This window comes from Babjeviella inositovora (assembly GCF_001661335.1).
Source record: "Babjeviella inositovora NRRL Y-12698 unplaced genomic scaffold BABINscaffold_8, whole genome shotgun sequence".
NCBI classification, from domain to species: domain Eukaryota; kingdom Fungi; phylum Ascomycota; class Pichiomycetes; order Serinales; genus Babjeviella; species Babjeviella inositovora.
Window position 1 is genome coordinate 161,979 of NW_017566845.1, and position 13,238 is coordinate 175,216.

At 51.6% G+C, this 13,238-nt stretch overlaps 5 protein-coding genes across 5 annotated transcripts; 4 read left to right on the forward strand and 1 right to left on the reverse strand.

The window, feature by feature from the left end:
• The first annotated feature begins 151 nt into the window (after positions 1 to 151).
• On the forward strand, positions 152 to 3,057 carry HIS4 (trifunctional histidinol dehydrogenase/phosphoribosyl-AMP cyclohydrolase/phosphoribosyl-ATP diphosphatase). The gene has a single exon (XM_019129165.1). It carries the CDS (start codon positions 252 to 254, stop codon positions 2,751 to 2,753), a length of 2,502 nt encoding a protein of 833 aa, XP_018984335.1. The 5' UTR covers positions 152 to 251; the 3' UTR covers positions 2,754 to 3,057.
• A 33-nt stretch (positions 3,058 to 3,090) lies between these two features.
• On the reverse strand, positions 3,091 to 5,609 carry BABINDRAFT_63599 (metalloendopeptidase; the record flags this gene model as incomplete). The annotated part of the gene is made up of 2 exons (XM_019132413.1): positions 3,091 to 4,124; positions 4,179 to 5,609. 2 exons carry the CDS (start codon positions 5,607 to 5,609, stop codon positions 3,354 to 3,356), a joined length of 2,202 nt encoding a protein of 733 aa, XP_018984336.1. The 3' UTR covers positions 3,091 to 3,353.
• A 563-nt stretch (positions 5,610 to 6,172) lies between these two features.
• On the forward strand, positions 6,173 to 7,146 carry BABINDRAFT_162083 (uncharacterized protein). The gene has a single exon (XM_019129166.1). It carries the CDS (start codon positions 6,590 to 6,592, stop codon positions 6,788 to 6,790), a length of 201 nt encoding a protein of 66 aa, XP_018984337.1. The 5' UTR covers positions 6,173 to 6,589; the 3' UTR covers positions 6,791 to 7,146.
• A 1,649-nt stretch (positions 7,147 to 8,795) lies between these two features.
• BABINDRAFT_167558 (uncharacterized protein) lies at positions 8,796 to 9,851 on the forward strand (the record flags this gene model as incomplete). The annotated part of the gene is made up of 1 exon (XM_019130522.1): positions 8,796 to 9,851. One exon carries the CDS (start codon positions 8,796 to 8,798, stop codon positions 9,849 to 9,851), a length of 1,056 nt encoding a protein of 351 aa, XP_018984338.1.
• A 1,762-nt stretch (positions 9,852 to 11,613) lies between these two features.
• KIS1 (Kis1p) lies at positions 11,614 to 12,420 on the forward strand (the record flags this gene model as incomplete). Its single annotated transcript, XM_019131837.1, has 1 exon — positions 11,614 to 12,420. The coding sequence occupies one exon, from the start codon at positions 11,614 to 11,616 to the stop codon at positions 12,418 to 12,420; it is 807 nt and encodes a 268-aa protein (XP_018984339.1).
• Positions 12,421 to 13,238: the final 818 nt, after the last annotated feature.

Genomic DNA, 13,238 nt, shown 5'->3' on the forward strand with positions numbered 1-13,238 from the left:
ATTCTTGTCCTAAGTCCAGTGCTACTAGGTATCGCTACTGGCCATCGCTTGTTTTTCCTTAACGGATCGCTATCGCCAGTTTTCACCGCGCTTAACATTAGAGCCTGCGCCTGATCTAGAACTGACTCGGCACGTGAATCTGACTCACATGCGCCAAGTTAGTAATTTGGACGCTAACTCTGGCGTGAAAACTCCCTCTTTCAAGATTATTCTGTTACACCTCTTTTTTTTCCCCACCACTATCACATTTAATGAGCTTCCCACTTGCGCCGTATTACGCCGTCATACCTTCCGCCGCGGATTTTGCTGCCTTTGCCGTCACCGGCAAAGCGGTCGTTCCGTTAGCCGCCGTTGCGGACATCCCGGCGCTCAAGGCCTTCCTCAAAAGCGTCCCACAAACCGTTGACGTCAAGGTTGACATCTTCGCCACCGACGCTGGTGTGGACCAGGCCGTTGAGTTGCTCAACTCCGGCGTTTCGCAAGTTTTTGTTGCCCCAAAATTGGCTGCCCAGTTAGTCGAAGCCGGCATCCCGGCCGCTAGACTTGCCGTGGAGGTCGCCTCTGCCGCGCAGATCGCCGAAATCCCAGCAGAGAGCGCCATCTTCGTTAATGAAACCGTCGCCGCAACGCTCGAACCGCTCTCTCGTCTGGTTTATGTCTCCTTTGAACGCTCCACGGATGTCTACGCAGCCGTTAAGCTCGGCTACACCGCCATCGTGTGCCACACCAAGCTCACCACAAACGCAGCTGAAGAGCCTTCCAAGGTCTCCCTTGCTGCTGTCTTGCTCTCCAAATTGGTCACCGACAGACCTGACGGGTTGTACACCACTTTAGTGAATGACGTCCAGGGGAAGTCCCTTGGACTCGTCTACTCGTCGCAGGAGTCCATCTCCGAGGCCATCAGAACTGGAACCGGTGTATACCAGTCCAGAAGACACGGCTTGTGGTACAAGGGTGCCACGTCCGGCGACACCCAGAAGCTTATTACGCTCAGCTTTGACTGCGATGGTGACTGTTTGGTCTTCACTGTAGAGCAGTCCGGCGTAGGCTTCTGCCATTTGGCACAATCTACTTGTTTCGGCAACTACTCGGGATTGGCGAGGTTGGAGAAGACATTGCTCGACAGAAAGGCGAACGCGCTTCCGGGCTCGTATACCCAGAGGCTCTTTTCCGACGAGGTGTTGCTCGCGGCCAAGATCAAAGAGGAGGCCGAGGAGTTGACCGAGGCGGTGAGCAAGGATGAAGTGGCTTGGGAGTGTGCCGACTTGATCTATTTTGCGTTGACCAAGTGTGTGAAGGAGGGGGTATCGTTAGCGGATGTTGAGAGGAACTTGGATATTAAGGGGTTGAAGGTGACGAGGCGCAAGGGTGATGCCAAACCAAAGTTTCTCCCGGCCAAGGCTGAAGCTATGGCTCCTGCAGAGCTTACTGATTCCAGGATCGTCATGAAACGTTTAGACTCGGCTACCGCCACCTCAGCGGAAGTAGCCGCGGCCCTCCAAAGACCCGTCCAGCAAACCTCCGACATCATGAAGCTCGTTCAGCCGATTATCGACCTCGTCAAGACCAAGGGCGATGTCGGGATTCTCGAATTAACCGAAAAGTTCGATCATGTCAAGCTCGCCTCGCCGGTGTTACGCGCGCCGTTCGCATCAGAGCTTATGGAGCTCACTCCAGAGATCAAGTCCGCCATCGACATCTCCATCGCCAACGTAGAGAAGTTCCACACGGCGCAGTTGACGGAGACCTTGGAGGTCGAAACCTGCCCAGGTGTCGTGTGCTCCAGATTTGCCAGACCGGTCGAGACCGTCGGGTTGTACGTCCCAGGGGGCACCGCCGTCTTGCCCTCCACCTCCTTGATGTTGGGTGTGCCAGCCAAGGTTGCCGGCTGTAAGAACATCATTCTTGCTTCGCCTCCTCGCCAGGACGGAACTTTGACCCCGGAGGTTGTTTACGTGGCCCACAAGATCGGTGCTAAGGCGATTTTGTTGGCTGGTGGTGCGCAGGCTGTCGCAGCCATGGCGTACGGGACCGAATCCGTGCCTAAGTGTGACAAGATCATGGGGCCCGGCAACCAATTTGTCACTGCCGCGAAGATGCACGTACAAAACGACACTTCCGCCTTGTGCTCCATTGACATGCCAGCGGGCCCATCTGAGGTGTTGGTCATCTGCGACGGCAAGGCCGATCCAGATTTTGTGGCCTCTGACTTGTTGTCCCAGGCCGAGCACGGCGTGGACTCCCAGGTTATCTTGTTAGCCGTGGATATGACCGCGGAGCAGTTGGAGGCTGTGGACGAGGCCGTCCACAGACAGGCCCTGGTGTTACCTAGAGTGGAGATTGTGCGCAAGTGTATTGCCCACTCCACCACCTTGTTGGTTTCGTCCTACGAGGCTGCCATCGCCTTGTCCAACCAATACGCCCCAGAGCACTTGATCTTGCAGATTGAGGAGGCCAAGTCCTGGGTTGCAAAGGTCAACAATGCCGGCTCCATCTTTGTTGGTGCGTACTCACCAGAGTCCTGTGGTGACTATTCCTCTGGGACCAACCACACCTTACCAACCTACGGGTATGCCAAGATGTATTCTGGTGTCAACACCGCCACGTTCCAGAAGTTCATCACCTCTCAGGATGTTTCTCCAGCGGGGTTGAAGAGCATCGGGCACGCTGTGATGACTCTCGCTGCGGTTGAGGGGCTTGAAGGCCACCGCAATGCTGTGAAGGTCAGAATGGATAAGCTTGGGTTGTTGTAAGCGAATAGCTGCGCGATTTCCCGCAGCTAGGACCAGTTCCTTGTGTATAGGTAATTTATTAAGTATAGGAATCTAACTGGCATAAATTGGAGGGGCCGAAGAAGAGAGCCATAACGAGGAACGATAAAGGAGGGAGGATAAAGAAATAAGGTAACAGGGGTGTGGGTGAATTAACGAGGATTAATTCCGACAGTTAGTACGTGTGACGTTTAGAACCACAGACTTTGGGTGTCGGATAGAAGGCCATGTGACATTGGGCCATCGGTCTAACCCACGGCGGAAAGAGGTTTAAGATACTTGCCGCATGGCCTGAACTGGATTAGAAAACCTACGAAGATACAGATTTCCGGATATAAATTTAGCGAATGGCAGATAACCATCCCTTTTTCTCCGTAAGACGGGCAAATATAGACTAAAAATCTCAGAGCTCTATCCAATGCTTCAACGGAGAGCTCGCCTTCGACTAGCAACCTACTCGCAGGTTCCAGCACATATCGTCCGATTTCTACTCACGCTTCAATCGCTCAGCTCTGACTTTCGATTTAGAGCTGTCCTGACTTTTTGTATTTCACCTCTCATGTACATGTCTTATATCAAATGCTACTTATCTCCCGCGAGAATTCGCATGGCCTGCTTGTCCCCCTTGGCCAATGCCTCAATCTCCAAGACGTCAGCCAACATCCGCCACGGGTCTCGGCCACCACCCCACTTTAGGACACCCGCACGGAAAGCCGTGCCACCGGAGCGCGCATATGGGTCCGTAACAAACCACTTATCCCAGATACGCTGCGCTGTGAGCTTGCCAAGCACGTACGAATAGTAGTTCGCGCCATACGAGTTGAGGTGACTGCACTGGGCCTGTCCGTTGCTGTAAGTGTCCGCTAGAACGCCAAAATCACGCTCTACCCTGTGCGCGATACGCGCCGCAAAGCCTGCACGTGGACGTCCCGCGCGCAACACCTCCTCCCCGTGAAGCGCCATGTCCACCGCCGCAAGCTTCAATGTGGAAAAGAGTTCCAACGCCGGGAATGTAGCTCCGTGATCCACCATCAGACGAACCGCCTGCTCACTGATCGGCTGGCCCGTCTCGTAGTGACGCCCCATGCGTGCCAACACACGTGGGTCGCGCGCGAACGACTCCATGAGGATCAGCGGCACCTCCACAAAGTCCGATGGGGTCCGCGTGCCGGAAATGCTGTGATAGATGGTGCGCCCCAACATGGAGTGGATCGCATGACCAAACTCGTGGAAAAGCGTCTCCACCTGGTGCTGGTGAAGCAAGCTCGTGGTGTGGTCGGGGTCGTTCTTCGCGAAGTCGCACACGAGCGCGATGACGGGCAACTGGAAAACCTCCTCCACGCCGGCAGGACTCTTTTTGACCGCCGTCTGCACCACGTTCACGCCGTTGAATGCGTCTTTCATGACAAAATTGCCATTTGACGTGTTTGCGTCTGCGAATTCATCCGCAAAGACCTTGCGCGCACACACAATATTGTAATGCGCCGGGTGACCGTTCTTATCCGGTCTCAGGAACAAATCCAAGTACATGATCCCGATCACACCCTCCTCCTCGCACACAATTTCGATTTTCCGCACGTCCTGGTGCCACGACTCACCCGAGAGCACAGGCACGCTGCGGAAGTGGATGCCGTAGATGCTCTGGAACAACTCCGAGATCCCGCGTAACACGGTGCCCACCGAAAAGTAGTCCAGATGGGACTCGGTTTGCTTTGACGGTTTCTGGATTGCAAGCTGCGTTTTGAGATACGTGAGGTCCCATGGCATGACGTCTGCGTCCGCACACGTACCCTGCATCTTGATCGCGCGCAACGTGGCCAATTCTGCATCGAGCTTTGGCCGCTGCACATCCATTACGGCTGTGAGAAACTCCATCACCTGCTCGGGCGTGCGCGCCATTTTCAACTTCAAATTGTATTCTGCGTACGAGTTGCTCCCCATCAAGCGTGCGAGTAACGCACGGTCCACAAGCAATGCCTCGAGCAACTGCTCTTGCTGCTCGGCCGGCGAGTGGATGGCAATCCAGATCTTGCGACGGACAGACTCTTCAGGACACGAGCGGAGAAGTTGGTACGGAAGTGTGCCCTGGAGCGCGACGCGACGCTTTGACTTTCCTTGTGCGCGCGCCAGACCCAACATTGTATGCGCGCGTGGCACCCGGTCTGCTTCCTCTGGCGTGAGTGCCACGTGGCCCAGCGCTAAGCGCCCCACGCCCTGCTGGAACGTCTGACCCAAGACGGCGATTTCCTGGGTGAGCGACACAAAGCCCTCGCGCGTGTTGCCCGCACCGGACGCCATGTGCAACCCGGAGTTTTCAAAATCGTTCATCAAGATCTGCCCGACGGCAACATCTTCGGAGCTCCAGCGGGCGAGGTTGGCGGGGGTTTCCATCGCGTATTTGAGCGCGAGGTAAATGTCTTCGTTGGTGTTGAGCTCGTTCATGTATTCGTAGAGCATCTCGTGTGCGAGCTGCGCCTGGCGCCGGAATGCATGCGACGGATGCAGTTCGCGCACGTAGCCACACAAGTCGAGCACACGGCAGAGCACATCGGAGAGCTGGTCGAGCTTGCGCGTGATGTCGTGGGTGTCGCGCGCATGCGCGTCCATCTCAGCGGCTTGTGCACCGCGTGCGGTAATGTCCGCAACAAGCGCCTTGGCCTGTTCTAGCGAGTTAACCGCAAATGTGTGGAGACCCCCCGGGTTGGTAAGGTATGGGTTGTTAAAGAGCCCGGTAGAGGTTACTGGGGCGGTGAACTTGCTGAAGAACGAAGCAAGTGGGGCTTCGGAGGTGGCGACAGTCAGGTAGAACGCTGGATCGTCACACACCTTGCGGAGCATACTGTGGGTTTCCTCAAGCGAGGGGCTACTAAAGGGCCTTGTCTGGTCATTTCTCTCCTTTGTCTGTTCTATTGTGGTGTGGTATTTTGGATCAACGCTCCGGGGCGTGTCCACAGGCACCGCGTGAAGGAGTCTGGTAGATAGGCGGGAGGTGGCCAAATGAGATGGCTTCCACGCTCTGGTAAGTCCCTGAATAAGTCGCATGGCAGTATATCTATAGGAAGAAAGAAGAAAGGGGTAGAGAAAAGGGTCCAGCTTCTTATCAGAGGCGCTGGGCAAACGAAGGCTTTTTCATGTCGGTAAGGACACTCCATGTAGGAGACCGGAGTCTTCCGCGGGGCTGGTGAATCCGCTGTGTTGGTCAACTATAGGTGGATTTTAAATATATGAATTTAATATACCGCAATATCAGGTATGTTAATTTTAGGCCAATGGGAGAGAGCTTGGGGGTGTGTGGAGTTGCCGCTAGAGTTCCACTCAGTTAGAGTCGCCTCCGGGCTCGGAGTAGGTATATGCAGGTGGACTATACTATAACGATTGATCCAGACGGGCATTGATATTTCCTTCCAGAACTAATGAAAAGCGTATTTCAGGTATTACTAAGGAATAGAAATTATGCCCGCATGGCATAAAACTGCCAAAATAGTAGCGTTGTAAGATGGTCTATCCCTTCGATGACGGGATGAGGCTCCAGCTTTCCATGCGCCACAGAATAACACTTTGAGATATACCGCCACAATCAAAATTGGTGCGCCACAGCAAAGCCAGGTTCACTTACAGACTTCGACGTTCAGATGGCTCGGAAATAGGTTCGACTAACATATTGGTTCGGCCTTGCTTATCAGGGTTCAATCCTTAAAAATCAACTAAGTCTATTTTGGAAACTTCGGGACAGCACAAATATCTTCAACTGGTATGGGTTGGACTATTACATTTTTGGTTTGCAGTCGTCGATAGGTACAAGATATAGGGGTGACATAATGATAAATCCAAGGACAGAGCTTTGGGATTGTAGAACTCTCAATTATCTCCAGGGTCACTCGATTCTGTTATCTCGCAAGGCATTTGGTATGCCAAAAGTTTCACTCGAGGCTGTACAACGTGGTCCGATACCGGGGGGAGAGGGTGTCTTACATGTCGGCTCACGCTACAGGTCACGCGCTCATAAAGCTACTTTTTGATTGGTGCATGGGCGAGTCATGCTTACATGCGAGCTGGAAAAAACGGTTGGGTAGATTGGTGCATCGGATAAATCTCAAGTGGTGTGGATTTTAAGTCGGAACAATAGGTGATATGACCTGACGGTACTTATTCTTTCGATTGGTAGAAAGCATGCGCCGATGTGATTTACCCGACTGATGGTCAGACTGGGCTGTATTTGCGTCACCACTCACCTGCTAGAATGATAGACGAGGTTGAACGCATACAATTGGCCCCCCATGTCCGAGACCGAGATGTGTACGCTTCGATATAGGCCAAACATCAAGCAGTGGGCTTTGTAATCCGGCAGTCGGAATCAAAGGTAAAATGGTTCAATGTCTTGGCTATAGTCCCCAATTACGGTTGTTGGATCTTGATTATTAAGTTTCGCCGATTTTATACCTTACGGCATGCACACGTTTTTCCACACTTTTCTCACCGACGCAATGTCGCCGCAGCCTGTCCGTGACAGATATGCACCTCGGCCGGGAGTTCTGAAGGTCAGGAAAAGCGTCATCCTGCGCCTGCAGAAGGTTGTCGGTTTCCACAGCCCGGAATCAGAGTCGGCTACACGGGGTATATCGCAAGAAAATGACATGAGAACGCGTGGAATCCCGCATTGCCGATTGTGCTGTTTCTCATTTTGGAAGTGATGTATGCTTGCCTTGAGCTGTCCTAAGCTAGAGGCAGGGATAAGGAGCTTGGATACAACTGTATCCTTTTTTTTTGTTCTATCATACCGCAGGTTGTTTTGAGGTATTGACCAGGTAAACTTTCTTAGAGCTACAGCGTCGGCACTACGACTCCGAAAGGAGCATTGCTAGCTAAATTGGAATAGCTTAAACTTTGATTTAGACTATTGCCTGAAAATACTTTAAATAACGGGACCGGAAAGAGCATATCCCGGCCCCGCTATCCACTTTAAAGTTGGCAGGGGCCGTGACTGATAAGAGGGGAAGAATGCCGTATCTCCAAGGGGCTAGTAAAACTTAGGTTAAACCGGAAATGGGTACAGAGTGTCTCGCTCTGCTTGACTAAATGGGTGATTATCTGCTTGCGTTTCACCCCCAAAGTCCTTGTACGTCGCAGATTCCATGAGAATTGTGATTGTTATCATCATAAGAGACACTTAACGATTGAGATACGTGGCTACACAACGGCTAGGGAGTAATACCAATACAAAGATTTGCGGAATTTTCCCCATCCGCAACGCTCTCCCAACGTTATACAATTATTATACCATGTAATCTGTCTCAGAAAACAAACAAACTAGAATATAACTCTCGTATCTAGCATTGTCGCATTTCCTTACTGTTGCCCTTAGGTAGAACTACCATAGGACTGCTATTTACATAGGAGTCCTCAAATGCATCCTCAGAGTTTCAATCATTTTCAATCTCTCGTTTAGGTCTTGGAGCCGTCAAACACAGAATACCGGCCCCCTGCTCCGGAGGCATTTCCGGTGGTGTGGGTCCACAGTCCACACTTGTCACACCTTACCGGGGCTTGCAGCAGCGCTACTCGTTACGTTAATGTTTCCTAACCCCTTAGTCCAGAGTTTCTAACAAACCCTCCCCAAGGTGACACTTGGACCTTTGCTTAAACCATCCTAGATCCAAGACGTCAGAGCTTGACCATGGCTGAAAACCCGAAACCCGGAAAGCGTAGCCAAGAGACTCGAAACACGTGCTGGGCTTGTGACCTCCGGCGCCTACCGGGAGGGGAGCACTGCACGACCTGCACACACCGTGCGTTATCTTTCCTTTTTTCGCATTCCGCCAGCGTCCAAGGAGGGGGGGTGCCGCTCACAAACAGCCGCCGCTATCGATAGCGATACTTTTTGCTTTTGCTTTAAAACACTCGTCCCGCTCCCTCTATTGCTGTCCACCACCTCACCCGCTATACCTCTTTCTCCGTTTTCATCCCTCTGTTTCAGCCTTCTTTACCCTGCCCCAGATTCTTGCTATACCATAATCACACATCACAATGTCCAATACCGAACCCAAGCGCAGACTCAGCTTCTTTTCCTTCCACAAGAAGCCGGAAGAACCACAAACACACATCAACCACGGCTTGGCGTCGCCCAGCCTGATGGCCTCCGCTGAGCCAGACGAGGAATTCGATAGCGAATTTATGTTTGCCGAATCGTCTCCTTCGTCCATGATTTTTGAGCGTTCCGTGCAAGACCACTCGTTGCCAATGCAGTTGAACATGTCAGCCCTGCAGTGCACAAAGTGCCAGCAAGAGCGCCGCGGTTCCGAGGAGCCAGCGGACCCTTCCAGATCCCCCACCCATCAGGCTTGTGGCCACAGATCGTGCTCCTTCGTCAACCACACGTTGTCCTCCACCCAGGACTACATCCCACCGGTCCTTGATGCGACCGCCTCCATTTTGGGCTCTGGAACTTCTGACTTAGATAACGTGGAAATGATCTACGCCCCAAGAAGATCCTCCGTCATGTCCCTCAACCACGCTTTGGGCCGCACCAACTCCGTCTCACGCATCGCGACTAACACGGAAACTGATGACGCTAGCTCACAGATTAACCAGTCCAAGTCGACCCTTTCATTCATGTCCTACAACGACATGTTGGAGAATGATGCCCTGGCCCGCAGACCATCGCTTTCCTTCTCCACCTCCGCCTCCAACCTCCATGCCGTCTCGCCACCGTTTGTGGGCATTCGCGCGGCCTCCCGCACAAATTCCTTCTCTAACCGCTCCGCCAGTGGCAACTCCAACTTCCTCCGCAAGCAGTCCGTCACCGCCTCCGGCTTGCAGGCGTCCTTGTTGTCGCAGCAGTTGAGACTGAATAACAAGAAAAAGTTCATGTTGTCACCGGAAACGTCCGACTCCGAGAACGGCATTGTGCCTGATGACGACGAACCCGTCAGTTTCTCTCCGCGGAGACCTGCCAGATTGGAGAGAAGTGCCTCCAACATATCGGGTGCGCACTCGATTGCCTCTTTTACCGGCGAGGAAGAAGGCGAGAGGTGCTCTGTGGGTGAATTGCTCAGACGCAACACCAACGAGGTGTACGCCTGAGGTTTTGTATTTTAGCGTCTTGTGTATTTGTTGCGCTACATCTTTGTTATGTATTTATTGACCTTCTGGCGCCAAAAAACACTCTTTCTTTATGGTGTTATTGTCCTCCGGTGTGAGGACTAGTGAATATATTGGTTTTATTAAAATAAAAGAGTGTACGACCTTGAAGTGTTTCGCAGTATTTGAGACACCAATGAATCTCGGTTTGCAAGTGGGAATATTCCAGAAACTTGAATCAAATACCGGGTTGTCTAATGCGATTAGATTGGAGATTCGGAGCGGACCATGGGTATCATTTCAATTTCATGGGTACATGGCCGAGTAGTAATTCGGTGTAAGCCCCTACTGTGAATCGGTACAATATCGACTGAACGTTAGCCTGAATTGGAAGCCTTCAAGCTGTTATTGGATAGAATTGCCAGATAAGGTCTATCTTTCTGAGTATAACGGTGAAAAATTATAGCTATACATTTGGTAGACCCAATTCGTGCTAAAGTGTGCTCTATTCAGTGCCATCGCCAGGGTTATTATCCCATGAAGAACATTTTGGCCCACTCTGTCTCCTTACATACCCACGACTTCAAACTCTCTTAGGGAACTACCCATCTCTCACTGTTATGTCCTTTAACCTTTTAGTTGCCCATGTGACTCCAAAAACTCAGCCCAGTTATAGCATCTGCGCAATAACAGAAGTTGAGTCATTCTACGTGCGACCGCCTATATCGTCAATAGCTCCATTTACGACGCCCGTGAACTTAATCCATAGCTTCAATTCATCTTAGAATGTCTTACGAGGTCTAGCGCTATCTCCCAGACTAGAAACGGACTCATAGACGCACAGGTTAAGATCCTCGTGGTTCCCGCACAGTCCCGTGATTGGCCGATCGGTTGCAGGGCATCACGTAACAAGGCATACAGATAAGGGTCGACAAGATATTTGGGTCGGCTCAAGCTAGGTTATGAAAATAACACAATGTACAGCCCTAAACTCTAAGCGGAACCCCTGAGTCAACACCCAATACGGTAAATCCAACTATTTCACTCTCAATAGACAGACCTGACGATTTTCCCAACATTTTCGCTAATCCTTCTGGGTAGGGGCCAGTCACATGATGATACGCGGTTACGGGCCCTGACATATCCAAACCTCTCATTGTCCATACCCTTGAAGAGCCATTGGACGACGAAATAAAATAAATGCCCTTATTACGGGCACGTAGAAGCCATATTATGATTTACCCTTTCACCCCAGCTCTGCTTTTAAAGTCGCTTGGTGGAGATCATTGATCGTCCTGCATATGTCCATTGTGGCCACGCACCTCGTGGCGGAAAGCGAAAACCCAGAATTTAAAGCTTAGGCAGCCACCGCCAGTTCCGACCTCGCCTAGCCATTCGTCACACACACGCTTAAATGGGCAATTCTCCCTCCGCGATCTCCCCTCACACCAAGCCCAGAGACGAAAATCAAACCCACGACCGTTACAACCACGACTCTCCCAGTCTTAACCAAAACCCTCGCCCAAACTCTCGTCAGAACTCCCCCTGCCCTAGCCTGAACCCTACCCCCTCCATGTCTTCCTCGCACCAAGAGTACGCGGAATTCCCCGAAATCAACCACACACAGGGTGATGTGTCGATGACCGATGTTAATGCACCGGTCAAACGCAAGTCCACTCTTATCCTCACCGATGACTTGGAGTTTGACAAATTAAAGTTGGCCCATCAGAACGCTGCCCCGTCTCAGGCCTCGCCCGATGTCAACATGAATGACGAGCCAGCGCCAGCGGCGCCTATCCCAAGCCAGACACAACCAATCCCGCCGACCGAGATCAAATGGGTTCAAGGCGGCGAAAAGGTTTACGTCACCGGTTCTTTCACCGGGTGGCGCAAAATGATTGGGCTCGTACGGTTGCCCGATGGCTCGTTCAGCATCAAACTCGCGTTGCCGCCGGGTACCCACCGCTTCCGGTTCGTCGTGGACAACGAGTTGCGTTTCAGTGACGTGTTGCCCACCGCCACCGACCAGATGGGTAACTTTGTGAACTACATCGAGGTTGCAAGTTGGGCGGCACCAACACCCGTGCATGCACAGCCTCTGAGCGCGGACCTCCGCACGAAAAAGTTGCGCTCTGCAGACTCGAAGCTCGGACTTACACAAGACGACGACGACATGGGCGGCGGATACACGCGCTACCACGACGAGTCGCATGTGCAACTCGCGCCGCCCCACGACTACACCCACCACATTCCCGCAATCTTTACCGACCCAAAGGTCATGGAGCAATACTACCTCACCTTGGACCAGCAGCAACGTGGCGGCCAGCAGCAGTGGTTGATCCCGCCGCAATTACCGCCGCATCTCGAGAATGTAATTTTAAATAACTACTCGGGTAACGACTCGGGAAGCGCTGGATTACAGAACATTTCGGGGGCGTTGCCGATCCCGAACCACGTAGTGTTGAACCACTTGGCCACGACGAGCATCAAGCATAACACGTTAGCAGTGGCGAGTATTGTGCGGTACAAGCAGAAATATTCGACGCAGATTTTGTACGCTCCATTGCAATAACGGGTGTTGGTTCACGCTCGAGTATGCGTGCGCAAAGGCTGAGTGAATAATTCCACGCCAAGCGATGCCATAAAGTGAATAACCAAAGCGTGGCCCCGGAATGTTGCATATATTTCTTCTCGGCTCGTTTTGTGAGGCTTCTGCCTTCAGGCGGGTACCCTCCTGGGTGCTTCCGTGTACTATAGTCCTAGACCGGCCATGCCGGGCTTCTCTGTAACATAGTTAAATGAAATGTTAACGCGAAGTGTTTGTAACGATTCGAGACACCGAAGAATAAGCGTAAGAATAAGTATATGAATACCTTATATAGGTTGAAGTAGTTTTATATAAATTAAAGATTGAAACAGCAGCCAGAGATTTTGGATATCCCTGTCCCAGTGAATGCATATACTCTGGGTTTAGCAACTCTTTGGTCAATACACCACCCAGAACTCAATAGGCTGGGACAGTTCGTATTGTAGAGGTGGTAACCCTGGGTTATAAACAGTCTATACTGTTGTAATGGCTATTGATTCTTCTCTCGTCTACCCTTTCTATGCGGAATTACGTGAATTGGTAGAGTACTGGTTCAACTCTGATTAGCTTCCGTTGACTTTTTGACGAAAAATACCACTCATAAAGCCGTATCTGTATTCGTTAACACCCTTTCTGATGAAGAGTAAAGCGACTCGTGATTCACCTGTGATCTGTGATCTGTGATCTAATTGTTATAGCATTGTGATTTTATGTACATATTCTCATCAGCTACATGAGAGTTTCTGGTTATCGCCATAGAAAATAATATTACCTGGCTATGCCTGAGTTAATGCCATTAATAT

Bases quoted from the DNA above. Each gene is read 5' to 3' on its own strand.
- HIS4 (XM_019129165.1), top strand. From the start codon at position 252: ATGAGCTTCCCACTTGCGCCGTATTACGCCGTCATACCTTCCGCCGCG.
- BABINDRAFT_162083 (XM_019129166.1), top strand. From the start codon at position 6,590: ATGATAAATCCAAGGACAGAGCTTTGGGATTGTAGAACTCTCAATTAT.